Source organism: Ictidomys tridecemlineatus, chromosome 7 (assembly GCF_052094955.1).
Source record: "Ictidomys tridecemlineatus isolate mIctTri1 chromosome 7, mIctTri1.hap1, whole genome shotgun sequence".
NCBI lineage: Eukaryota > Metazoa > Chordata > Mammalia > Rodentia > Sciuridae > Ictidomys > Ictidomys tridecemlineatus.
The window spans coordinates 198,054,843-198,080,057 of record NC_135483.1 but is presented as its reverse complement, the minus strand read 5'-3'; the positions used below and the strand labels follow the sequence as shown (position 1 = coordinate 198,080,057).

The window sequence follows — 25,215 nt, the reverse complement described above, 5'->3', positions numbered from 1 at the left end:
CCCCAATAGTTCCTGTAAACTGATCATCACCTTTTCAAGTCTATCTGGGCTCACTCTTCTGTGCACTTGCCTCCGCAATGGAGCTGGCTGACACAGCCCTGGACCTCATGTCCATGGCTGGTTCCCCAGAGGATAAGGAGCCTGCATGCCAGTTAATGTGCACCTGGACTAGAGCCTTGGAGAGGAGTACTGGGCACAGGACCAGCTTAAAACAAAGCAGCAGTGGCCCAACACTGATTTGCTTTTTCATGACGTCTCTTCTATAATGATCAACAGTGGCCAGTTGATTAAAAAGAACTGAAAACTGCCAAGAGATCAACCCAAACCTCCCACAAAAGATAGCATTAGCTCACTCTCCCTGCGCTCAGGAAGTTGTGGGATGAGAAGCACTGCAATCAAGCTGGGGTGCCCAGGCATCTGGTGTCTAACCAGGATACTGGGAGACGAAAGAAGACACACAGACAGTGGTGCTGGGCCAGCAGCTGGGGACAGGGGCTGCTCCAAACTCCATAGGACTTGTGGTCTACAGTCAAGGGAGTACACACTGCCCCCACCACTTGAAATGCCAGCGGAACTGAGAGCAGTTACCTGCCATTCTTCTCAATTTATCATGATTACCATAAAAAAAGGGAAAGGGAATGTCAGGAGCCACAGCACATTATAATCACAGGTACTTGGGAGGCTACGACAGGAGGACTGCATGTTTGAGGTCAGCTTGAGCAACTTAGTGAGACACTGTCTGAAAAAAAGTGTGTGTGGAGGTGTGGCTCAGTGGTAGAGTGCTTGCCTAACATGTGTGAAGCTCTGGGTTCAATCCCAGTACTGCAGAAACAAAACAAAACCCCTTGACACAAAAATACAAGTTAGAGAAAATAAATAAAAGGTAAAGGCTGATATGTTTGAGTTTGTGTAGTTGGAAGTTAAGACTTAAAAAAGTACAGGGAGGAGTGAGTCCCAGTTTCTCTAAAAAGACTCCAAACGCATATTCCCAGAGAATGGAGAATCATTTAGTCTTCTAGAAGAAGGAGCCTGAGGTTTAGATAAACTGGGCTCCAATCCAGCTGGCCCACCCCCGAGCAATGTGCCCTCTGGGCAAGCGAGGGGTGTCTTACTCTTCTCATCTACCCCAAATTAGAGCCTTGTTACCATGATCCACCAAGATGACATTACTACCTTGGGAACGGAGAAGTCCAGGACCCCCACAGACTGCTGGCACGAGCACATGCCAGAGCCCTTCGTGACTGAGTCAGATGATGACATCCGTGCCCATGGCTTTATCCACCCACGTCACTTGTAGAACAGACTCTGAAGTTTCAAACTAAATGTGATGGGTATTTTTGTGGTAATCTCCTTTTGCCTTAAAATTCAGTTGCCATAGTTACCAATCATCTTGCTGGCACAAAGAGCACAATCCTATTTTAAAAATCAGCTTTGTTTTTATAAACTTATTTATATATATCAGGGTAATGTGTGATTATGAACACCTAAAAAACCTATACATTGCCTACGATCTGGAAAACACAGAAGGCTGAAGTCACATCATCCAGAGACCCTCAGCAACATGGATGCGTTTTCTTTTTTAAGTAGGAAAAACTACATATTCATATTTTTAAACTGAAAATATGACTTTGACATGTATACTGTTCAGGAACTCGCCTTTTTAAACCTCATCACCTGTCTTAGACACCTCTCTGTGTTCATGTGGTCTCTCTCATTCTCTCTAACGCAGGCTCGTTTTCTAAGCAAACCAGTAGAAAGGCGAGCGCCCCAGCAGGGAGGGTGCAGACTGCTCAGGAGCCGTGTGGCTGCTTCTACGGAGGTGACCATCCTAACCACCACCTACCAGACTCCCAGGCCTGGGGACACGAGGAAGCAGGGTCAGAAATGACTTTGCAACAAACTGAGTGCTACTGTTACTGTGAGAGGTCAGCCACTGTGTCTACTTCCTCTGGTTCTGTGCCAGAGGACACACTGCCATCAGTGCAGTCAGAACTACACTCTTCCTGCATGTACCACAGGTGAGTTAGCTGGCTAAGGAAGCACCCCAGGGCAGACTGCTCCCAACAGCATGTCTACCTGCCCCAGCCCGCTGAGGACCTGAGGAGCACAGCACTCCTTCTCAGGACTGGCAAGACACCACCTGAGCAGGACACATGTGCCACACAGCTGTCATCCACACAGACACACTTGCCGTCACGGTAAGCTTAGGGTTCTTGGCTGCACCCAGTACCTTCTGGGTCCTCCTCGCCACGCTCTGCTCGGTCCTTCAGGCTCTGCTCGCTGAGGTCTGCCACAAGGCCGCTGCTGCGCTTCTTTCCTTCCTCATCACCGGATTCTTCGGATTCCACCCGCCTGTCAACTGAACCCATGTGTATCAGTGAGAATTCAGTCCACTCTGCATGCCCATGAGGAATGTTAACAGGCTAACACTCAGCTGTCAGTCAGCAAGACCTCACTCAGAAATAGTGACTGAGTTCTGTTGGTGACGATTTGTGTCTCAGCACCATCTGAGGCATGCAGTGGCAGGGAGAACTGGAGGCAGAGCGAGAAGGTCACCTGGACACTTGGGCAAATAATATAATACTCTTTCCCTCAGGGTCTTGTGAAGAGTTGCCATGTGTTCAGAAAGCCCCAGACCCCTCTGTGTTCACAGGTGTTAACAGGCACATGGTGAAGTGCATCCTGGGCAGCTCTCACTTGGGCCTAGATACAAACCACAGGGGATCATTGTGACCCTCTGGCCACACATCTCATCGATATTCCACTATCCATTTGGTCAAGAAAATCAGTGCACAGAACCATATCCTGAAAGATATCAAGACTAACTCAAACCAGACTGTGGGCAGGGAGGAGCTTTAATGAAAAATAAGAATGCACCCATACCACTACACTCCAGCGAAGGTCACCGAAGTTAAGTGTCACTGGACAGAGAGTTACCAACTTAAGGGTTTTAAAGGCTGGTAAAAAAAATATTTTTTGAGTTAATGAAAAAGGCAATGACTAAATGTGGCAGGCTAGTAAAAATTCTCTGGCAAGGTTGTTAGATAATTATTCCTTTTCATAACATTTTCCATGACTTCTCTTGGAAGCGTGTCTGGAAGGTCTGAGACACCAACAAATTACATGGAATTATCAATCACACGGAAAGTGTTCTGATTATGGCTTACTCTATAGAGGGGTGTGTTCTCTGAGGTGAAGTTCCATTTCATCTTTGCTCAGCTCTGCAGGAAATACAAACTATACCCAGGAAAGGACTAGTGGATAAAACAAGCCCTTCTAAAAATTACTTCCATTCCTTTATCTCTGACCTGGCAGCTGCCTTGGCTCAACCAAGGTTCACTCTGCCTCCAGTTCTCCCGGGGCCTGGGATCCTGCCCTGCCTCCCTAATTAGTCTCTCTATGGCTTGTCTTGCTCAGTTTAATCTATTCTCCATTGTGTGGGAATCTGATCCGTGATTCCAAAAATTTCTGGAATATCAATGGCTCTCCCTGAGTTTGCAAAGCTTGCTCCTAGAGACATAACTTTGGCAAACCATTTTCTTTTCCAAGTCTCAGTATCCTCATCTGCAGGGGGAGCTAGCAGAGTACCCATACATCAGTGCTGCTATCAATATTAAATTAGAAAAGTCACAAGAGCAGTTACATATGTATGACATGCAGGAGAATTTAACAAATAAGTGACTGCTAGCCACTCTGTGGTCCAGGGTCAGGGAGAGCAGGTTCTGCACACCTCCCAGGAGAGAGGAGGGGCAGCCAGTGTGCAACCTGTGACTATCCTGAGGGCAACAGAGAGTGTGAAGTGTGGGACAGAGGGTCAGCAAAGAGAGTGACTGTGCAGCTCTGGCTGGTACAATGGGCTGGCAATACAATTGCCCTGAGAAAATGAAGGTCTCAGTTAAGGCATTGGCAGTAAGAACAGAGGAGATGTTGAGGATTTGGAACTACTAAAGCAGTAGAAGTGTCAGGGCTTGTAATGACACATGTGGGAGTAGAACAGTGAAAAATCTGACTTTTGTATTTGCCCTTTACCAAGAAATGGAAACAGCTGAAGTGGGAGAAGGAGTGGCTGGGGGAGTGGGGAGAAGAGGGATACAGAAAAGGCATCCCTTGCTTAAAAAGATTCAAGGATATCCAAAGTCCAGGAACTTTGGTGTGATCTTCCCTGGCCAGCCTCATTGGTCACCCCCACCTACATCATGTATGGTGGTCATCCTGGCTCAAACTCTTCTCCACCCCACTTTTTATTTGACAGGGATTCCTCTGGCTGGAATAATATTTGATTCCTCCCACCCCAACTCTTCCTACTCCAGTCTAAGGATTCTTTAAGGTCCAGCTCAAAGCAGCCTTCACCGCTCCCAAACACGCCAGTCCTTCCTTCTGCACCCTCCCTCCTATCTCTGTGACCCACTTCCCTAGCACTTTTCACATGAGGCAGTGACTGCTTTTCTGGAGATCTGGAGAATCAAGAGCATTGAAACACTCCAAGAAACGATTGGTTCTCTGACTGGGAACAAGTGTGCGGGTGCACAATTCTACGCATGTAAGAATAAAGCATACATGTAACCGAGTACAAATACATGCGTCTGTATAAAGTGCAGACACACGTAACTGTAAAATACAATTCCAACAAAGTGGTAAAGGAGAAAGAAAGTTGAATTTAGTCTTTTCGAGACTACGATCATCTGGGAAACAGGCATTGCCTTGTACAGCTCAGTCTCCGGAGCTCCTCGTCATCCCTGCACCACCCGTGCACTTCCTAGAGAGGACCCCGGTCCGCCCAGCCACGAGAACAAACCGCGCACTCCCGGCAGGTCCCCGCGCCCGAGCCGCCGGAGGACCGCGTCCGGCCTGTCAATCTCGGAGGTTCGGGGCCGGGTTCCCACCGCCGCCGGTCCCCGCCGGCTCCCACCCCCGGACCGGGCTCGCGCAGCTCGCTCCTCTCGGCTCAGGTCCTCGGGCCGCTGCCGCCCTCGGGCCAGGGCTCCCCGGGTCTGAAGGTCCCCTCGGTGTCTAGCCTGGCAGGCAGCTGTCAGGGCTCCGCGGCGGTGCCCTGGACGTCGAGCTCCTCTTGAGTGAGGGGCCGTGCCAACTCGCCGTCATCCCCCCGGACCCCTGCCGCCCGCCGCCCGCAGGAGCCGCTCACCCTCCATCATCTCCTGCGACTGTTGCTGCCCGGCGCCTCGCTCTGCCGCCATATTGGCTGCTCTCCCCCTTTCCGGAATCTGTCGCCTCAGAGCCCTCAGCCAATCAGAGCTCCCGGCTCCGCGTGGGCCAGCCAATCGGGTCCCGTCGCGGCGACTCCCCCGCGCCTGCGCGGGCGCAACGCCTCATGGGAGCCGTAGTTCCTCAGGAGGCCGGATCCCGCCTCCCGCAGGATTCTTGGGCTCGCAGGGCTCAGCTGCACGGAAGCTGGCGTGCCGGCGGGGCGTCAGGCTGCGCGCGGGCTGTTCCGCGCTCGTGGGTTCGTCCCGGTGCCCGCCCTGGAGGCGCAGAGGGCCTGCGGCCAGGCGATCTCTGGCCGCAGATGCGGCAGGCAGCACGTGATTTTCGGACTCGGGAGACTCGCACTGGTATCTGCACGTTGAGCTGAGGGGCCAGAGCGACCAAGGTTCCGGGAGTCCGCGTACGGATTCGCTCTTGCGAAAGGCTGCCTTCAGGGGACGATCAGCGCAGGGCGGGAAGGGCCGCGGGCTAGCACCAGCACGTTCGCCGGCCGCTGCTTACTTTGCCTTCGGTCTGCGACCCAGGTGTTGAGGACGAGGCCGCCGCGAGGCGAGCTGCTGGCCGCTCACCTTCCTCGATCCTACGGCTGGAGAAAATGCCGTCCACCGTGTCGCGGGTCAGAGGCGCCTTTCTCTTTTGGCTCCTCCGAGGTGCCGTAGGGGTTTTTCGGTGCGTCCCTGGCAACCGTTTGCGCGGGCGCCACCGTTCTGGCTCGCTGAGTTCCGCCCACAGGCAGCCGTGGTTGGCCCGTGGCATCTGTCAATCGATACGACTCGCTCTGGTATTGGCCAGTGGGCTGGAAGCGCGGTCGGCTCTCGGCTCTGTGAAGTGCATTTGGCGGTGTGATCCCCGCCGACCCAGGTGAGGCAAACGCCGTTGCTCCGGAGAGCTAGAGCCGGTTGCGGAGGACGGCCGGCGACCCCGCGCAGTCGGCCTAGGGGCCCCTACGGCCTGCGGCCTGTCCCTGTACGCAGATCGCGGCCCCGGCCGGCGGCGCGGCGGAGACTGGCCGTTTGCCCCGCGCCTCGGGCCGCCCGTGCCCGAGCGTCCCAGCAGGGTAACCCGCCCGGTCCGAGGAAGCCACCCAGGCTCTCGGTCTCCTGGCCTGGGGGTGGCTTTGCGCGTTTCGTTCACTCCTTCGTCGCCTGCGCTACTGCGAGGCTGAGGGAGTGCGCGTCCTGCGCCAAGCTGCACCCCAGCGCCGCCGTCTTGCAACTCTGTGCGAGGAGCGAGCTCTGCGCCCGACCTCAGCACTTGAATGCCTCCTTCACCTTAGGCTTCGCCCCCAGTCCTGGCTTCCCTGCTTTTCCTTTTCTCAGAGCGTAGGAGTTGCCTGAGAACTTGGGGTACTTGCACATGTATCTCCTTGCTCAGCAAATCCAGCCAGTTCCATGTCTGTTCTTCTCTTTTGGGTTCCTTTCTCCACGTTTCTCCTATGATCTTCATTTTAAGACCTCACAATTTCTGACTTGAATTGCTGTGACCTTTCTTCCTCCCAGCCTTGCCCCTATACTGCCCCTGGAATTATCTTTGTAAAATGCATAGCAGGTTGTTTTTCCTTAACTGTTGATCCCTTAAAGCTAATCTTTAGGATAAAAATCCAGGCTACTTAGTCAGGCCTAAGAAGCCCTGGGAGTTATTCAGGCTTCTCCAGGCTCCTCTCCCCGGTCCTTCTGCACATCGAACTCCTGTGCTTCTGTCTGGACGGCTTCACTCAGCTTGCAGGGCTCTGCTGCCTTGACACCCTCCCAAGCCTTTCCACCATTCTGGACTCCAGGGGCCCACCATCCAAGTGGCGGTCATTTTATGTGTTCATTAGACTGCCTTGATGCGACACACAGAGCTGTGTGCTCAGGGTGGTGTGACAGAGAGGAAGACAACGGGCTGTCAGGCCCAAAGTCTAGAGGAAGGCAGGTTTCAGGGTGGGTTGATTCAGTACTTCAGGCTTCCAGCCTGAAGTCCTCATGTTTGCTGGTCTGTTGTCTACTGGTTGGATCCCCTTGAAAAGCTGGTTCTGTTCTTGTACATGGTCAGTATGTACAGTTGTTCACGTGGGACAGAGGGTTGCTTCCAGAGGTTCACCCAGAAGAGCAAAGAGTGCATTTGCAGAGCTCTGTATTTGGGAGGTGGGGTACCTTGTGCCTTCTGGACTCATAACTAGCCAAGGGAGTATGGTCTGGGTTCATCTTCCTATTTCTACTGCTTAGAGAGGATTTTAAAAAGTAAATTTTAAAACCCTAGATCTGGGTTTCGAAGTGTTTCTGAATAACATCTGAGTTAAAATTAAACCTGTGAAAAATTAAGGGATCTCTGGTCATGTGAAGTTAGCCTGTGCTCTCAGAAGCCACCCCTCTGGCTGTGGAGCTGAGACATGTGAGGCTGGGACCTTCTGTTCCCATGTGCAGAGGTGCGTGCTCAGCAGCCATGTGGACTTGTGCAGTACAGGATACACGCAGGGAAAAAGTCCGTCTTCCCTGCAGCCAGTGCCTCACATCTGTCAGCCAGCATTGACTTTCCTCCCTAAATACTATTGTAACTGTTGGTAATAGAACTGAACATCCACCCCACTTCTTACTGCATCAACTCAGACAGTATTTTCCTTTTTCCCATGAAAAACAAAAGTTCCATGCTCTTACCCTCCTTTTGTATTTCTTTTCTGTATTCCTGTTTTATATTACTTTACAGAGTAAACTTTTGTAACATTTACAATGTGTTCTGAGGAGTTATATTACTTTTAGGATAAAGTTTTATAACAATTACAATGTAGTCAAAAAAATTTTTTAAAAAGACAAATTTAAGGTTTTGTAATGATGTATCTGAAATTATGTTACTTTTTAAAACAAAATTAAGATTTTATAACAGTGTATTCTGAAGTCATAATTAAGGTTCCAAGCTTTTTTTATAAGTTAGTTCTAAAAGTAAAAACTGCTGTATAATAGGATCTTGGCCTTGGGATTTATTGTAGCAATATTAGTGCATTTAGATGTGAGATGCAAATCTGTAACATTTAAATGGTGTTAGGTAAGGAAAGCAACACATTCTAATAATTACTTCTAGCTTCCCCTACATCTTTCAGTTTACACTGAACCATGGCTTTTCAGGATCCCAGGCTGGATTTTTGTGCGTGTAACACCTCTTGATTTTTCAGGGTATGTTAAGTGATTCATGCAAAAGAAAAAAGGCAGTAGATCATGAATCATGATAGTAAAGTGGACACGTTTAAACCCACCACCCAAGTCAGGACCTGAAGCCCCTTGCCATCGTGTCTTCCACATCTCAGCTCCCTGCCTGCTACAAGTGTGGGCACACCAGCCTCTTGTTGAATAAACAGTCTTATATGTGGGCACCCCTAAACAATGTGTTTAGATTATTTTATTTTACAAGAAAGGAATCCTACTGTTGATAGTCTTTTGAAACTCGTAGTTTTTCACTCCTTATATTTTCCACTCCTTATATTTAGGATTTATGTTGTGTGTAGGTGTTTTATAATTCATAACATGAATCTGCCAAAATTTTAAGTCTGTTGCTTGTTGATAAGTGTTTATTTCATTTTCTTCCTGCTTGTCTGCCTGTCTTTGCCATTGTAAACCTACTGCCCTAAGCATTCCTGTGTGTGTCTTGCTACTCATGTGCAAGTATTTCTCTAGAATATCAATCCAAGAATAGAAAGAGCTCTGTTGGAGTAAGCAAATGTTTGACTTTGTTTCCTATGCGGATTATATTTACTTAATGAGTTTCTATTGATTTGTTGATCTAAATCCTTAACGACCTTTGGTGTTATCGAATTTTTCATCTTTACTGATTTATTTGGTATAACATCATGATGAGACTGATAATGTTAAGACTCTGGTTGTAGGTTTCATGTTCTACAAGCTGTTGTTCTTATTTCTTGTTATTTTTCTTTGTCTATGCATATTTCAATTTTGGGGTGGGGGTGTCCTAGAGATTAAACCCAGGAGTACTCAATACATTGAGCTCCCTCCTCTGCCCTTTTTGAGACAGGGTCTTTCGTAGTTGCCCAGACTGGCCTCAAACAGGCCATCTTCCTACCTCAGCCTCCCGAGTCTCTGGAGTCACAGGCCTGCATCCCACGTGTGGCTGCATCTTTAAATTAAGTGTTAAATCATTTGTCTTTCGAAAGCTTCTGAATATTTTCTGTTATGCATTTGGCAAATGTCTTCTCCCAAATTGTACCTTGTTCTTTCTTTTCCTTCCTTTCAATTAAGTCTGGAGACTTGAGCATATGTTCTACCACTGAACTGTACCCCTAGGCCTCCCTGTGTTTCCCAGGCTGGTCTTGAGCTCACAGTCCTCCTGGCTGGTGTGTGCGTGCCACTGCACCCTGCCTCATTTTAGGTTTTCAGCGCATTTCTTATGAACGCATGTCCTCAATTTTATTTTATTTTATTTTTTAATTTAATTTAATTTAATTTAATTTTTTTAAAGAGAGAGTGAGAGAGGAGAGAGAGAGAGGAGAGAGAGAGAGAGAGAGAATTTTTAATATTTATTATTTTTTAGTTCTCGGCAGACACAGCATCTTTGTTGGTATGTGGTGCTGAGGATTGAACCCGGGCTGCACGCTTGCCAGGCGAGCGCGCTACCGCTTGAGCCACATCCCCAGCCCCATCTCAATTTTAATGTTAACTTTATCAATCAGACTTTATAGTAGAGCTTTGTTGCTTCTTGTTTAAGAGCTTCCCCTACTCCAAGTCTTACAGATGTTCTGTTCGTTTTCTTCCGAAAGCTTCGTGTTCTGACACTGGCTTTGTGTGTGGAGTGTCAATGGCTGTGTTTCGTGGTCCCCTTGGGATATGAATTATCTCAGCACCACTGCTTGAATAGCTGTCTGTCCTTCAGAGCCGGTGTCCCCCCCATCACCTGACAAGCGTCTGCATGCTTTGGCCCCTTTGGGGGACCTTCTTATTCCTGGCCCATTGCAGCACACGAGAACTCCAGTTTTCTATTGAACTTTCACATCCGGTAAACTGAGTGCCCCACTCCCTCACTCCCCTCTTGCTTGATTAACAGAAATCTTGGTTCAGTACATTTTCTTCTTCATGTGTAATTATCTCTTCCAGTATTTGCTTTTCTCCATTCTCTCTCCAGTCAGGTTTCCTTGGTTGGTTGTCTCAGTTCTTCTCCGTGATTCCAGGATGCTTGGCTCCTGAGAAGACGGCTTCTGCCAGAAGCTGGAGTGATGCTCAGCTCAGCGTTGGGCACTGTCTCCCGGGGTCCCTGGCTTCTCAGGCTTGGGATGGCCCCTCAGGATGGCTTGCTCTCCCTGCCCTGTTTCCAGGTCTTAGTGTTCTTTTATATTTGAAGTGCCTCCTTTCCCCTGCACCTCAGAGGTGCACAGAAGCCGCGCTCCTGTCGCAGAATGCAGTGTTGCCGAGTCGTGTGGCTCTTCATGCTCTCGCCCCTGATGCTTCTTGGGCTTGTTTGTACATGGGAAGTCAGAGGGATGCAATTCTACCTCAAACTGTTAACTCCATTTAAAATAAGCAGATCACAATTATTAGGCACCAACCTGCCAGTCCCAACTTAACTTTTTGAGTTTTCCCGAGGGTGCTACCAGGTGAGTCACCATTACCTGCATTTTACCCAAGGAAGCCATCCTTGGAACATTGTGCTGCTGAGTACCCCATCAATTCCTGAGAATGAAGATGGGCCCTCTGCTGTGTGCCAGACTCCTGTGCTCCGGTGGCCTGTCTCCTGGAATTGATGGTCCGGTCCTGTTTGCATGTTTAATTTTTTTTTTTTAAAGAGAGAGAATTTTAATATTTAGTTTTTAGTTTTTGGTGGACACAACATGTTTGTTTGTATATGGTGCTGAGGATCGAACCCGGGCCGCACGCATGCCAGGCGAGTGCGCTACCGCTTGAGCCTCATCCCCAGCCCTGCATGTTTAACTTGTATTGCTTGGTGGCATGTTTTGATGTCACCACCCTCCCACAACTGGTCTGGGTGGGGTTGTTCATTTTCCTTTTGTCTGAGTGGTACCAGTCTTGCTGATCTCAGGAGCTGACAGCTGAGGTGAGCAGCGGTCAGGCCCTTAGACTCAAGGGACCAGGGGTGTGAGTGCAGTGGAGACCCCCTGTTGTGATGAGTGTATATCATTACTATCAGACTCAAAACCTGTTAATTGCAGTAGGTGTGCCCCTCCAGTCTCGATAGATACATCTTTATCACGACCTGAAAGCTAGGTTAGAACTGGAGGACCAGGGCTCCTTGGACTTCCTTGGTGGAATGTGGGGGTTTCAGAAGGGTCAGTTCCCTTTTCCTCCTGCTGCGGGTCTGTCCTGTGTTGGGAGGGGCTTGTGAGCATGTGGGAACACCACACCTGCATGTCCAGGCTTTGTCTTGTGATGCTACTCCTCGGCCAATTCTTGGGTCTGGGTATGGCATGTGCAGAGCCATGTGGGCCTTGGAAGAGGGGTCCAGGACATTTGGTCAGGAATTTTGGGCTTCCAGACATGCAAAAGGTGATCTGTAAGGAGGAGTACAGGCTCTGGGTGTTCTTGGCCCTGTGGCCTTCCACTTTGTGGGAACTCCCACGAGTGGCCCTGGGACTGACCACAGTGCCTTTTCTGTCTACCTGTGGGTGCCCAAATGGGGCTGTGCCTCCTCCGAGCAGAGGAGCTTTTCTTAGTGGCACTGGAGCACTGGAGAAGGTGTGCTTGGGTTCCACTTGCTGGTCGGTTCAGGGTCTCCCTTGGGAGCTGGTCACATGACTGCACATGGCAAGACTGCACAGAATGGAAGGCGCAGGTGAGTGCAGTGAGTGCTGTGGCCATGTCCGTTTCCTGGTGTGGCATAATGTGTACAAAATGTGATACTGGGAGGAAGCTCAGTGACAGCCACATGGAATCTTTCTGTGTTTTCCCCCATGTCTGCATTGGAATCTACAAGTACAAAAGAACAAAACCACAAACCTCTGGTGCTAGTCCTGCCCCCAAGGGAAGCAGACTCTTGCCTGGCTTTTGGGGATGTGCCCAGGTGGTTCTAGATGCAGCTGGGCCAGAAGGTGGTACAGTGGCTCTTCTTGTGGCCACCCTGGGGATCTTCTTGACCGAGGAGCGTTTTCTGTTGGTGTGGACAGCAGCTCCTGCCCTTCCTTGTGGTCCCTTCCCTCTTGCTTCGTCCTGCTTTCCCAGCCTTCCTACAAGGGCTGCTTTTAGCGCAGCTCTGCACTGACAGCAGCCCTGACCTGGGACAGCGATGGGTGTGTGGGACCTGCTGAACTATGGCACAGTCTGCTAGTGGATTCTTGTGTGGCTGATGATAATCAGATGCTCTTGATTTTCTAGGTGAGAATTAGTAGAGGAGGGAGCTTAGTGCCTGTCCCACCTGCTACCATGGAAGCCAGAGGCTTGCTGGCCTTCGATGATGACCGGAGATGCCTGTCTGGGAGCCTACCTGTACCAGTGCCCACTGAGGGCCCAGCTGCAGAGGCTGCCTCTGGGTCCAGCAAGCCATTCTCCTCAGCCCACAGACACCTGAGCAGGAAGAACGGGCTTTCTAAGCTCTGCCAGAGCAGAATAGCGCTTTCTGGTAATGACTTCCTTTCTGATCATTAGGGGCATCAGCCCCGCAGCTTGGAAATGTGGAGTCACTGCTTTCCCCAGGAAGCCTGTTGCCAGTGACGTAAAGTGGTTCTGTGGGAAAGCTCACGTGCCGAGGCCTGGCCAAGCACTTTCCTGGTGCCTCTGGCCTTCCTGCTGGGAGCTTCAGGCACACAGTGGACATCTCCTCCATGTGAAAACTCTGTGTTTCAAGGTCAGATTAGAACAAAGTGTAGTTCTTACTAGGAGTGGACCAGGGTACTGTCTGAGACTGGGCCACATCCCAAGGAAAGTATTAGCTTGCTGATTAGCTCTGGAAGCCAGAGGCTTGCTGGCCTTCGATGATGACCAGAGATGCCTGTCTGGGAGCCTACCTGTGCCAGTGCCCGCTGAGGGCCCAGCTGCAGAGGCTGCCTCTGGGTCCAGCAAGCCATTCTCCTCAGCCCACAGACACCTGAGCAGGAAGAAGGGGCTTTCCACCTGGCCTAGAGCCCCAGAAGACAGGGTCTTGCCCTGGGGTTTCACATCACAGGGACAGGACAAGGGCAGCCACTTCAGTGTGTCCCCCCACCCCACAGCTAGCTTATTGATGGGCTGTGGCCGAGAAGGAAGTGCTGCCTGCCCGTAAGAGGCACGTCGTATGGTGGGGTCTTGAGACAGCAGGGTGTCTGCATGGAATTGCCGTGGCCCTGGACATCAGGGAAGTCTTTTGGGATAGCAGATGCAACCAGGAGCCAGAGCACAGTGGTAAGGAAGGGAGAAGGTTCAGCTTCGAGGCCAAGGGTAAGCTTGATGGGGCAGCAGGTGTGGGAACCAAGTTTGCCTTGGTCCTGAGGCTGCTGAACGTGGTCCTAGGAGGGGCTAGAGGTGGTGCAGGGAGCCAGCTGTGAGGCTTGCTGGGTTCTCAGATGGCGCTGACACTGACTGGCTTTAGGATGATCTTTCTGGTGCTGCATAGGGAACAGGGCAAGAGCCAAAGACCTGAGAACCAACTGCTTCTTGGGAGAGGAGAGGAAGAGCACGGCCCTCTGGCTGCCAGTGCAGGGGATGGTCAGGGAGAGGCTACTTGCTGAAGAAGTCTGGACCTTGGGTGAGGGACAGGAGGTGATGTCCAAAGGAAAGGCAGCAGGGACTCAGGTTGTGTGTGTTTGGCCTTGAGCCCCTGCAAAAATGGAGGTGAGGAGGGAGCCCGTGGCACTGAGAAGCCGTGCACTCTTGGTGGAGAGTGTAGAAGGGGAAAGAGCTCCTGTGCCGGAGGGGAGGGGCAGGCAGGAGTCTCCTGGTGGCTCTGTCTGCCCAGTTGAGTGGGGTGAGGACAGAGGCTGGGCCAGGTCCCTTGGGAACCGTGGGAGGGGTCAGCAGCATAGCTCTTCTGGAGCAGCAGGGAGGGAGCCAGTGTGAGGACGGGGAGGTGTGGTGCAGGCAGCTCTTGAACTGGGTGACAGCTTTTGGAAGGATGGTGGGGCCTTGGAGTGACTGTCACTGGAGAGGTGCTTGGGCTCCTTGGGAAAGTGTTGGCTCTCGGAGTGTGACTGGACCCAAGTGTTGAGCTCAGGCTGTTGGTGCTTCTGAGCAGGCAGTGCTTTCCTTCCAACTGGGTGCCTGAGGCTTGTCTGAATGGACGTGAGGACTGGTTTAGGTCCAGTGTGGGAGTCAGCCCTGCAGGGGGACCAGACCCTTGGCTCCTGTGAGGGCTGGTGCTCTTTCCCAGCAGCTATGTGAGGTCTCACACTTCCTTTCATTCTTTCTTCAGAAGACAGATGGAGCTCCTACTGCCTCTCATCACTAGCTGCCCAGAACATCTGCACAAGCAAGCTGCGCTGCCCTGTGGCGCCTGAGCTCGTGGATGCCGCTGGGTCCCTAGGCAGTGCGTCCTGCTGCTCCCTGCTGCGTGGCTTGTCTGCCGGGGGCACTGCACCCCCGTTCCCAGCCCCTGTGTGCAACCCTAACAAGGCTGTCTTCACTGTGGATGCCAAGACCACAGAGGTATTGGCTTTGGTTTGTGACCAGGCCATGGATGTGATTTGGGGTTTGTACCTGGAACCTTAAACGGTTTTTTGTGTTTCAAGTGCAATTAGGAAAACATTTGATTTTAGCTATGTTGTAGCAAAAGATGAGAAGTTGGAGAACTAAGTATAATCAACTAGAACAAATTGGATTCTCTTCTCAGGACAGATTCTGGGAAAGGCTCAGGTGCACTGTGTGTTTGTACATATTGGCACAACTATGGGAGAATGGGTAGTCGGTGTTCATGTTCAGTACAGTGGCACCATCTGTGTGAAATGCACCTATAGGAATTGCTAGCCTGGATCAGAGCTTGCTGGAAATGCCCATATTTTCTAGGGTCTTGATTGCCATGTGCTATTTTGCCTGGTTCAGGGGTCCTGGTTGCCCTCGGCACTGGCCAGGTTTTGTGTCTGTGAGGTTGAGCCCTCTGGGTGCCTGTGTGGGTGTTGTCTTCACCTCTGATGGGATGTGAATGATGATGATGGGCCCTGCTGGGGGAGGACAAGCCCCTGGGCTGCCATACCAGCTTTGTGTTGTCCACGACTCTGCTTCTGGGAATTAGAGGGGCTGCTGGTGATGTCTGTGTCTTCTCTCTGCTCCTCCTCAGATCCTGGTTGCTAATGACAAAGCTTGCAGTCTCCTGGGGTACAGCAGCCAGGACCTGATTGGACAAAAGCTGGCACAGTTCTTCCTGAAGTCGGACTCTGCTGTGGTGGAGGCCCTCAGCCAGGAGCATGTGGAGGCGGATGGCCACGCCGCCGTAGTGTTCAGCACAGTGGTGAGCGGGGTGCAGCACCCAGGCCTCGAGGCACGAGCAGCACGTGGCGGGAGAGCCCTGGTTTCCCTGCCTGGACTCTATCTTTCAGCTGCCTTCTGCCGTGAGGCCCTTGTAGCAGCGACTGTAGCATCTTCAACTGAAAACACGGCCCTGGGTTCTGTTTCCGTCTTTGGCTGGTTGGGCATGGGGACTCAGGACTAGCACCGGGTGACCTGGAGAGCCCCATCTTGGTGTGATGGGGGGTGCGGTGTGGCTGGCATATGGCAAACCTGCAGGCACCACGTGAGAATCCCAGAAGAGGGGTGTGATTTCATTGTCTGGACCAGTTCTTACATCTAATCCACGTATTCTGTTTGGTGTGTGTGTGGTTGGTGTGACTGGGAGAGCTTCCCTGGAGAGCTTTGGTCTCTCCTCTGTGCTTCTGGGGCCAATGTGGATGTTGATGGGTGAGCTGAGCTGTTAGATGCTGAGGACTGAGCCCCAGGCACAGAAGAGACTTGGAGAGGGTCAGCTGCAACAGGAGGTTCCTGGTTTAAGAGGCCTGCTGCTATAGAGGGAAATTGTAGGACTTAGCACATTGGTGTCTGCCGCTTTAAGAGATACCAGGTGTTGATCTTTTTTCCTGCTGTTTTACCATGGAGTTGAGTGTATTGGTCAGATTTTTCCAGAGGAATAGAACCCATAGGATGTATCTAATCATAATGGGCATTTATTAGGCTGCTTATATCATCTGAGACCAGAGAGTGGCACAGTGTCCTTCTGTAGGCCAGAGAGCTGGGAAACCAGTATGTGCTGAGCCCGAGAAGCTGGAGCCTGAGAACAAGATGGGCGTCCATGCTGCCCAATCAGATCTGATAATCCCAGAACCCCAGAGTTGTGGGTGCAAGTCTGTGTTAAAAGCTGAAGAACCTCCTGCAGTCTGACGTCCACAGACAATGGCAGCAAAACACATACCCACCCAAGAAGGACCGAGTGTGTGTGTGAGGGCCCTTCTCCAACCCCTTGGTTCCGTCCTCGCCCCAGTCTGCTAGGAGTGCATCTTCTCCACCAGAAACACCTCGTAGACGTGCCGCAGTGTGCTTTACCACTCTGCAGGTATCCCTTAATCTAGTCAATTAGACAAGATGAACCATGACCTAAGGATTAAAAAAAGAATCTTAGTAAAACATTGACTCAGACACCACAACCCTAAGTATCAGAAGCTTGTTCATCTGGACATGGTGGTGCACACTGGTAATCCCAGCGACTCAGGAGGCTGGGGACAGGAGGATCACAAGTTCCAGGCCAGCCTCAGCAATGCAGAGAAACCCTGTCTCAAAATGAAAAACAGGGCTAGGTGTGTGCTCAGTGGTAAAGTGTGCTTGGCCCCACCTCCACGCCCCCAAACAAACAAAACCCTTCGTTTACCCTTGGTGAGTTTCCCAGATGGAAGGTGGGCGTGGGAAGTCGGACACACTGAGGTGTGGGGTGTGGGAGGGTGGCTCCTGGTGGCAGCCCTCTCCCGTGCTTGCCGCCAGGGTCCCCAGTGCAGCCTGTCTGTGTATGCAGGTGGACATCGTCAGCCGCAGTGGGGAGAAGGTTCCGGTCTCTGTGTGGATGAAGAGAGTGCGGCAGGAGCGGGGCCTGTGCTGTGTGGTAGTCCTGGAGCCTGTGGAGAGGGTCTCCGCCTGGGTCGCCTTCCAGAGTGACGTGAGTGTGTCCATTCCTTGGCCCAGGACCCCAGTCCTGCCTTCTGCACGCACCTCAGCCAGTGCTCTCCATGGCTTGGCCGAGAAGAGCAGAGTAGGAAGGTGTCTGGGGGTCTGCCGGTGGCGCCCCTCACTGTGTGCCCTGGGGCAGGGAACTCAGTGCCCATGCCTCAGTTGTCCTCTCCGTGAGGTGGGGGGAGGGGCTGTACCTGCTCAGGAGATGGTGGCAGGCAGCACCTGGGTGTATTGTTATGAAAAAGAGCTTCTCCTGCGGCCAGGGCTTCCAGAGTGCGCGCAGCGCGTGAGGAAGTCAGAGGCCGAGGCTCGTCTGGCCCAGGAGGAGGTGTTCTTGAGAAAGCCCCTCTGGGTGCCTCTTGAACTTCTGCCCCACATGAGAAGGGTCTTACTTCTGGCTCACAGGCAGCTTCAAGCCCAGGTGCACAGGGCTCTTGTTGCCACCCTGACGGGTGCCGTGTTTCTCCAGGGAACCATCACGGCCTGTGACAGCCTCTTCGCTCATCTCCATGGGTTTGCCTCGGGGGAGGATGTGGTTGGACAGCATCTCACAGACCTCATTCCATCTGTGCAGCTCCCTCCTCCTGGCCAGCCTGTGCCAAAGGTAGGATGCTGACCACCTGGGCCACATGGTGGGTGTCAAGTTCTGAATCCGTAACCTGACCACAGGACCACAGGACAGCCTCCAGCTCTCTGTGCTCCCAGGTGTGGCCAAGGGCTGAAGCCTGTGTGTTCTCCCAGCTGACCGCTGTGGTCTCCTCCGTTCTCTGGTCAGTGTGGCACAGGGAGGGCAGCGTGCTCCCAGGGTATCAGTAGAGTTCTCCACCTGGACCAATGGGATGCACGTAGATAGAGACCAGAGGGGATTTATTAGGGACTTGCCTTTCGAGGTCACAAGGCCATATCCCACGACCCGCCATCTATAAGCTAGAGACTCTGGAATTGACCCGAGTGTGGACTTGTCACACTTTTGAAAGCCTGAGGACCTGGGAACACGAACGAGAGCAGTGCTTTGAAGTCCAAAGCCCCCCCAGCGTCTCGGCATCAGTGTGTGCACCTGCCCGGGTCCTGGGAGCCCCTGTACAGGACTAGAAGCCGTGCTGCTCAGCTCTGGGTGTTGCTTGTCCAGGCAAGTCCACACCTCAGGTGGCCCTCACTCCCTGGAGGCAGGACGGCTGTGTCCCACAGGGAGTGGGTGGTGGGGTCTGGGCATGGCGGAGTGCTCAGCCAATGTGCAACCCTTCCCCCGGGACTGGTCCCAAGGTCACTTCTGTCTTCCTCAGGTGGGGACTGAGTGCTCTGTTGGTCTTTCTGGCGAGACGAGAGTCATGGGGAGTGTTCCCTGGGTGTAGCTCTCTAGACTCAGCCCCTGAGCCTCTTTTGCTACATCAGATTCTCCAGCTTCTAGGAGGAGCCCTTGTCCCCACCTCCTGTGCTCAGAGCATTGGCCACGTGGGCTTCATGGCTGGCAGGGCTGTCCACTTGTCTACCCTGGGCACTGCCTGGCAGCACCTGCTCACAGCCCTCTCCTCCAGAGACACACCCTGGTAATGCATGGCAGAAAGCACAAGTGAGTGTGTTCTCAGCCCCAGGTGGGCTACCATGTCCCTCAGGAGTAGACAGGGACATGCTGGGAGCCAACACAGAGGGACCTGTACCCTTGTTCCTCGCAGGGCTCACTGGGGCCTGGGCCTGCCTCTGGCTTGGGTCAGGGCACTGTGCTGCCTGTCTGCGGCCTGGCAGCTACAGGTTTCCAGTCTTGAAGGGTGGGCGCTTAAACAGGGTGGGGGCCAAGGCTTGGGTCTACCTTACCACCCCGAAGCCCCTGAAGACTCTGAAGTGTTTGGCTGGGAACACTGTGTTAGTCAAGAGACAGGACTCTCTGGGCATGGTGATCCCAGCGACTCGGGAGGCAGAAGCAGGAGGCAAGTTGGAGGCCAGCCTCAGCAACTTAGTGAGAACCTGTCTCCAAAGAAAAAATCATTATAAAGGTCTGGAATGTAGCTCAGTGGTAAAGTGCTCTTTGGTTCACTCTCTAGTGGCCTCTGAAGTGTCTGGTGGGGAGTCCTAGTAGGGACGTGGTGGGACAGTGACGTGCAGGAGGAGTGTGGTACGTGCACTTGGTGGTGTGGCAGAGGGAGGAGCCGAGAAGGCCATGGGGAGTCAGTGACAGCAGGAAGCGGGGGCCCCCAGTCCAAGTGGACTCAGCTCTTCCTCCACACAGACCTGAGGGCAGTGCCCAGAGTGCGGGTGGCACAGCTGCCCGCCCTGGACAGCCGGAGCCCTGGTCCCTCATTGCCCATGTCTTGGTTAGCTCACTAGGCTTTTCTCGAATGCCCTGGCATGTGCTATACCCAGGCCACTCTTGAGTCCTGGCTGTCCCCTGCTGTCATTCCCCAGGCAGGGTGGGGCAGAGGGACAGCAGGTGTGGGTGTGAGGTGCGCCTGTGCTTCCTGAGGGGGTCTCACGGCAGAGGATGCCTGCTCAGCCCCCCAGCCCAGCTGCCCTGCTGAGCCTGGCACCTCTCTCGTAGAGTCTGCAGATCCAGAGGTCTGTTGGCAGAGCCAGGGACGGCACCACCTTCCCTCTGAGCCTAAAGCTGAAGGCCAAGCTCAGTGACCAGGAGGTGGCCAGCAGCAAGGAGGCCCCCGAGCTGGACTACTGGGCATCAGTCTGGGTGTTCTGCACCATCAGTGGGCTTGTGACCCTTCTGCCAGATGGCACCATCTACGGCATCAACCACAGCTTTGCGCTGACGCTGTTTGGTTATGGACGGACAGAGCTCCTGGGCAAGGTGGGCTTGTCCGGGCTGCGGGCTTTCCACCCACTTGGGAGGCTGGCCCTTGTGTATGGGGGTGGTGGCCCACAGATTGACCCAGGAAGCACCGCAGGCCCTGGCGGGGAGCCTGGCTGTCAGCCACCTGGTCGCCCGGGGGAGGGAGAGGAGACTGTTCCCAGTGAGATCTGGTCTGGCTGATTGGACCAGGGTTGGGTCACAATTGCAGTGGCTTCAGACTGGTTAATGTCTGGAATTTGACCCCAGTGTCTTTCCTGATCTTAGGAGGAACTGTCCAGAGACTTGCTCCGTTTGTTTAATTTTTTTGCCAGTTGTTTTCTTTTTTCTTTTTTTTTAAAGAGAGAGTGAGAGAGAGGGGGGCACAGAGAGAGATAGAGAATTTTAACATTTATTTATTTTTTCTTAGTTCTCGGCGGACACAACATCTTTGTTGGTATGTGGTGCTGCTGAGGATCGAACCCGGGCCGCACGCATGCTAGGCGAGCGCGCTACCGCTTGAGCCACATCCCCAGCCCCCTGCCAGTTGTTTTCATTTCAGCCCCAGAAGGATGTGTCCAGGAGGGGGCATAATGGGTCCCCCAGGTCTTGAACTGTCACTTTTTGCCTCCCAGAATATCACTTTCCTGATTCCTGGTTTCTACCACTACATGGACCTTGCCTGTGACAGTTCCTCACAGCTACCAGACCTGGCCGACTGCCTGGACATCCACAGTGAGAGCAGGCCTGGGCAGATGAGCTGGGACCCAGGCAGTGGAGCCCAGGGTGAGACATGGCCTTCCTGTCCCCAGTGTGCCCCTGGTGGCCCAGCCCCACCAAGGCCCATGCCTCCTACCAAGGCAGCCGCTTCCACGGGCTGAGGGTCGTGGCTGGGGACTGAGTGAGGGGCACCAGTCCTGTTTCAGTGTTTGTGTCTCTCTCAGGCCTTCCGTTCGCCAGGGGTAGAGCAAGGTGTGGGGGCTATTCCTACAAATGTATTGGCAGCGAGAAGCTGCAGGAGAGGTCTTCAAGAAGCCATGAGTCGTGCCCTCTCCTGGGAGGGGATTCGTGTAGGTCCATGTAGCCCGAGATGGAGTTGATGAGCTGTCCTGTTTATTCCTAAGTCAGATATTGCTAGCACGTTTGTGGATTTTGTGATGTTTACCCCTTTGGTTTTTACTTGGCCCTTTAAACATGTCAACAGTGTTCCTGAGCCCTGTGTGTGGACAGTCTCAGCTGCTGGTCTCTGGGGAGGAGCTCCCAGCCTCCTGTGCCTAGCAGCCTGCTCTGGCTCAGGATACTGGCAGGGTGTGGGGCCTGTGACAGGGGCACTGGCACCCTTGGTCACGCTCTGCCCTCGACCCCTCAGGTGTGGTTCTGGAGTCCCTGGGCCCTGATGGGGTTTGAGGATCCAGGTGACGTCGTGTGGGGGTGCTGGGCGGGGTCTCTGCTCTCTAGTGGGAAGCAGCAGTGGGGACAGGAGGCGAGTGTCAGGTACGAGCAGGGTGCGTTGTGCGCATCGTGCTGGGCCGTCGCCCTGGTGGGTGGTGCTCTCCTGGGACGCCGGGTGCCAGCAGCTCAGGCAGCCAGCGCTGTGAGTAGGGTGCAAGCCTTCCCGATTCTGCTCTCAGATCTGAAGGTGAACGTGGTACGTGCCAGTGACCACCTGCTGCCACAAGATGAGACCCTGAAGCTGGCAAGAAGTCAAGGCATCGCCCCTGCTCAGACACGGCAGGAAGTAGGAGCCTGGCTCCCTTCCTCCTCCTCGGAGCCCTCCCCAGGGTGAGTGCTGGTGGGAAGTGGAGGCTGGTGGAGGAGCTGCTCTCGGGGGGGGGGTGCAGTTCGGTGATGCACCTGGCTCCCACAAACCCAGCACCTGCCCTGTCTGAATGGTGACATGTTCCTCCCAGGTGGCCCACTGAGGGTTCTGCCCTGGGACAGGGTGCCCACAATGCCACCTCATCCCGTGGCTGTCGGAGGTCAGGGGCATTTAGGTAGACTCATGAGGGCTGAGGCTGGCCTGGCCTGAGCATTGTGGAAATCGTATGAAGCTGTTTTCTTTGCATGTTTTTAAATAAAGTATCCTACATGGAGTGAAGGACGTTTATGTTAGATGACTTGGGAAAACAGGAACAAAAGCTCACTGATTCTGTTTCTCAGTCCTATTGTGCTCAGTATTTTGGTGTTTTTAGCTAGTTTTCTTCATTAAAAATACATATACCTATTATTGAATATAACATATATTATAATATGTATATGTAAAATGCATATATGTATGTGTGTGTGTGTGTGTATGTGTGTATATATATAAGTAAAATGAAGCTGGGGTATTCTAGCTGTGGGCTACATTCCTAATTTTTTAAATTTATTTTTATCTTGATGGCCTTGTTAAGTTGTCCAGACTGTCCTCATACTAGGGGTCCTCGTCCTGCCTAGTTGCCAGGTGGCTGGGATTTAGGGTATGTGTCACATGTCCGGCTTAAAATCCTATTTTACACACAGTGTTCAGGAGCATGCCTGAGCCTCAGGTGTGCACATGGAGAGCAGATCCATGGTCTTTTCTGCCCCCGGATCTCCTGCTCTGCACCCTTACCACCATGCGTTGGAGCATACGTCAGAGTTCCTGTCCTTGGGCCTGAGCTGTCCCCTTTGTCCTTGGGCCTGCCTTCTTTAGTTTGTTGTTGTGGCTCTGAGATGGATCCACACCACTGTGTCTTCCCAGGCTTCCTGGACTCGTTTTAAAGGAGTACATGAGTGTGTTTCAAGTACAGAGCAGCAGTGACAGGTGGATGCGAGTCAGCATGGATGTGTGTCGTGTGTGTGTGTGTGTGTGTATGTGTGTGGTGTGTATCCTTGTGCCTTGCTTTTGTCTAACAGGACAGGATTGCTGCATGTTGTCCTGGCTGGTGTGCTTATGCCTGCTGACCTCTTCCCAGGCAGCACCTCTTCCCAGCAAGACCCCCAACAGCACCTGTTGTTCCTTCCTTGCTGTTTGGTGTCAGGGTGTTCCTTTGATTTGTCTCCCTGGCTCCCTCCTGGCTCAGGTTTGCTTTGGGTGGCATGAGAAGGGTACCCAATGGCTCTTCTTTCTCTGTGCTCCTCTGCAGATGAGGGAGCTGGGAGCTGGCATGAGTGGCTGATGCTTGTCAAGTGCCCCGGCCTGGCTGGGCTGCTTACTCATGCCAGCTGCCAGGAACCGGGTGTCCAGTGGGGTCCCTCGCCAGCCGCTCTCCTCAGGATCAGGGCAGAGGGCCTCTTCTAGGCTCGTGTTGTTCAATGAGGAAGCTGCCCTGCATTGGCTAAGTCTTACATTTTCTTTTAGGTGGGACAGTTTTAGATCCTAGGGGTTTGCGTAGTTATCGTTGGTGGTGCTGAGGATGGAACCATGCCTTGCTCACACAAGGCCAAGGTTCTGCCGCGGAGCTGCTCCCAGCCCAGGTTCTGCAGCTCGGCTGGCACCCATCCCACCTGCAGCATGGAGTAGTGCGTCACATGCCCTTCAGTCTCCCACTCACTTGTTCAACAGATAACGGGCGGAGAGTCGAGGCTTCTCTGTGACATTGTGGTCTAATTAGGAATGCAAGGTGCTGCGTCACGAAGTCCAAGAGGGAAGTGCAGAAGGAGGAGGGGGCACATGTTCTGGGGTTCTGTAGGGCTTCCTCCGCTGCCGCCTCTGGCCCCGGCACTCACGTTCAGGCTCAGCTGTTCTAGTGAATTGATGCTCATGCTGAGTGGGTTCTTCTGAGAGGCAGAGGCTCAAAAGGACTCCACATGAAGTGACATTGGTTCAGGGGTCTCCACGGTGGCAGGTCTTGGTGTCCCTGCTTCGGGGCCTATGATCCCTGGGGTGACCTGGGTGCAGGTCCCAGCAGCTCCTGACGCTGTGTGGACTCTGGGAGGTGGGAGTGGAGGTGCCCTACTCCCCGATGTCACGTGGCAGCCACACCCCTTGCTCCCGTGCTGAGTAGAGGGCAGAGTGCGGTCTCCAGGGGAGCTGGGGAAGGCCATTCTGTGGTCATGCTAACACGTAGAGACTCTGCAGGCTCACAGCCTTAACCCACATCTTGAAATCTAAAAAGTCCCCAACATGGAAATTTTTCCCTAAATTTGATGCTGGAGCATGTTTGATGATTAGACCCACCCTGAGCTGCTGGGCAGCCATTGGTGTTTTCCTGCTACCCCACAGTGGGGTAGGTAGAGGCCTCATGCTGTGTTTTCCTGTGGAGTTCCTTCAAGTGACTGATGATCTTTCTGAAGTCCAAGAGCACATCTGGCCCAGGGATTTAAGATGGGAGGGCTGTGGATGGGGTGATCTAAGAGAGGAAAATGGACACTGGGGGCCACCAGTGGTTAGCACCTCAGAGATCCTCAGGGGGTGAGTCAAAGTACAGAGCTGCCCTGAGGTCAAGGCCGCATGTCCTGACCATGGAACACCACATCCAGAGGCTGCCCAGATTCCTGGGTGTGGACCCCCCTCTGCTGGCCCTGGAGAAGGATGCATGGTCCCCTGAGCCACATGAGGCTCATCTCTGAGCATGCAGTGTCACTTGGACTTCGTGACGCAGCAGCTGGCATTCCTCCAGAGAGGGTGGGAGTGGGGATGGGTGGATACCTCTGCAGACACCCCCCACTCCCACAGGTCAGCTCTGCTTCTCAGACCCCTGCTTACAGTGCCTTCCTCTGCAGTACTGTCCTTGTGCTGGCCCTGGCCTCTCTCAGTGGGAATCACTGCTGCATTCTTGCTGGGTGGCAGGTGTGAATCGCCTCTGTGCCCTGTAGGACGTGCACTTGTTTGGCATACCTGCTGCTCAGCGTCAGTCCTGGCTGGTGTGGCCAGGCACAGGGTACAGTTTGTGGTGTGGGCCTATGCCCTGGGGGCACTATGTCAACTGTCGCAGCTTCTTCCCTGCTCACCACTTGCTGGAGGCACTTGGGGGAGTTTCTGTTTGTCCTCACCCCCACCTGCTCCCTTCAGCCTGTTGGCTGGCCTCCCATCTCCCCACGTGACTGTGAGGGTGGTGGCCAACCTAGCCAGTCAGGCCCCTCACTTCAGGCCTCAGGGGAGCTGCTGGGGTAGTGTGCCTTCAGTGTGGCAGAGTGAGCTGCACACTGGCAGCAGGCTGAGCTGAGCACTGGGCCTGGGTCTCTGCACTGTGGCAGTCTCAGTAC

At 53.1% G+C, this 25,215-nt stretch overlaps 2 protein-coding genes across 12 annotated transcripts in view; one reads left to right on the top strand and one right to left on the bottom strand.

Annotated features, from left to right (window-relative positions):
* The window catches only part of Ppp1r7 (protein phosphatase 1 regulatory subunit 7), a 29,489-nt gene extending 24,152 nt beyond the window's left edge, over positions 1–5,337 (bottom strand). For all 3 annotated transcript variants that reach the window (XM_040268213.2, XM_005339632.5, XM_040268212.2), the window contains exons 1-2: positions 5,144–5,337; positions 2,231–2,359 (exon numbers count right to left, since the gene is read on the bottom strand). In XM_040268213.2, the coding sequence (XP_040124147.1) occupies positions 2,231–2,359; positions 5,144–5,195 (181 nt within the window). In that variant the 5' untranslated portion in view covers positions 5,196–5,337. The remainder of the gene's footprint in view (positions 1–2,230; positions 2,360–5,143) is intronic.
* A 53-nt stretch (positions 5,338–5,390) lies between these two features.
* Pask (PAS domain containing serine/threonine kinase) overlaps positions 5,391–25,215 on the top strand; it is a 39,624-nt gene continuing 19,799 nt past the window's right edge. For 4 of the 9 annotated variants that reach the window (XR_013424479.1, XM_078018408.1, XM_078018410.1 and 1 more), the window contains exons 1-8: positions 5,394–6,084; positions 12,531–12,774; positions 14,539–14,771; positions 15,400–15,570; positions 17,119–17,877; positions 19,807–20,067; positions 20,682–20,832; positions 21,678–21,828. Coding sequence is in view for 8 of the 9 variants with exons in the window: in XM_078018408.1 (XP_077874534.1) it covers positions 12,579–12,774; positions 14,539–14,771; positions 15,400–15,570; positions 17,119–17,877; positions 19,807–20,067; positions 20,682–20,832; positions 21,678–21,828 (1,922 nt within the window). In the remaining variant the exon portion in view is untranslated. Of the gene's footprint in view, positions 6,085–12,530; positions 12,775–14,538; positions 14,772–15,399; positions 15,571–17,118; positions 17,878–19,806; positions 20,068–20,681; positions 20,833–21,677; positions 21,829–25,215 lie in introns of all 9 variants that reach the window. The other 5 variants (XM_078018412.1, XM_078018414.1, XM_078018413.1 and 2 more) reach the window with 5 other exon arrangements.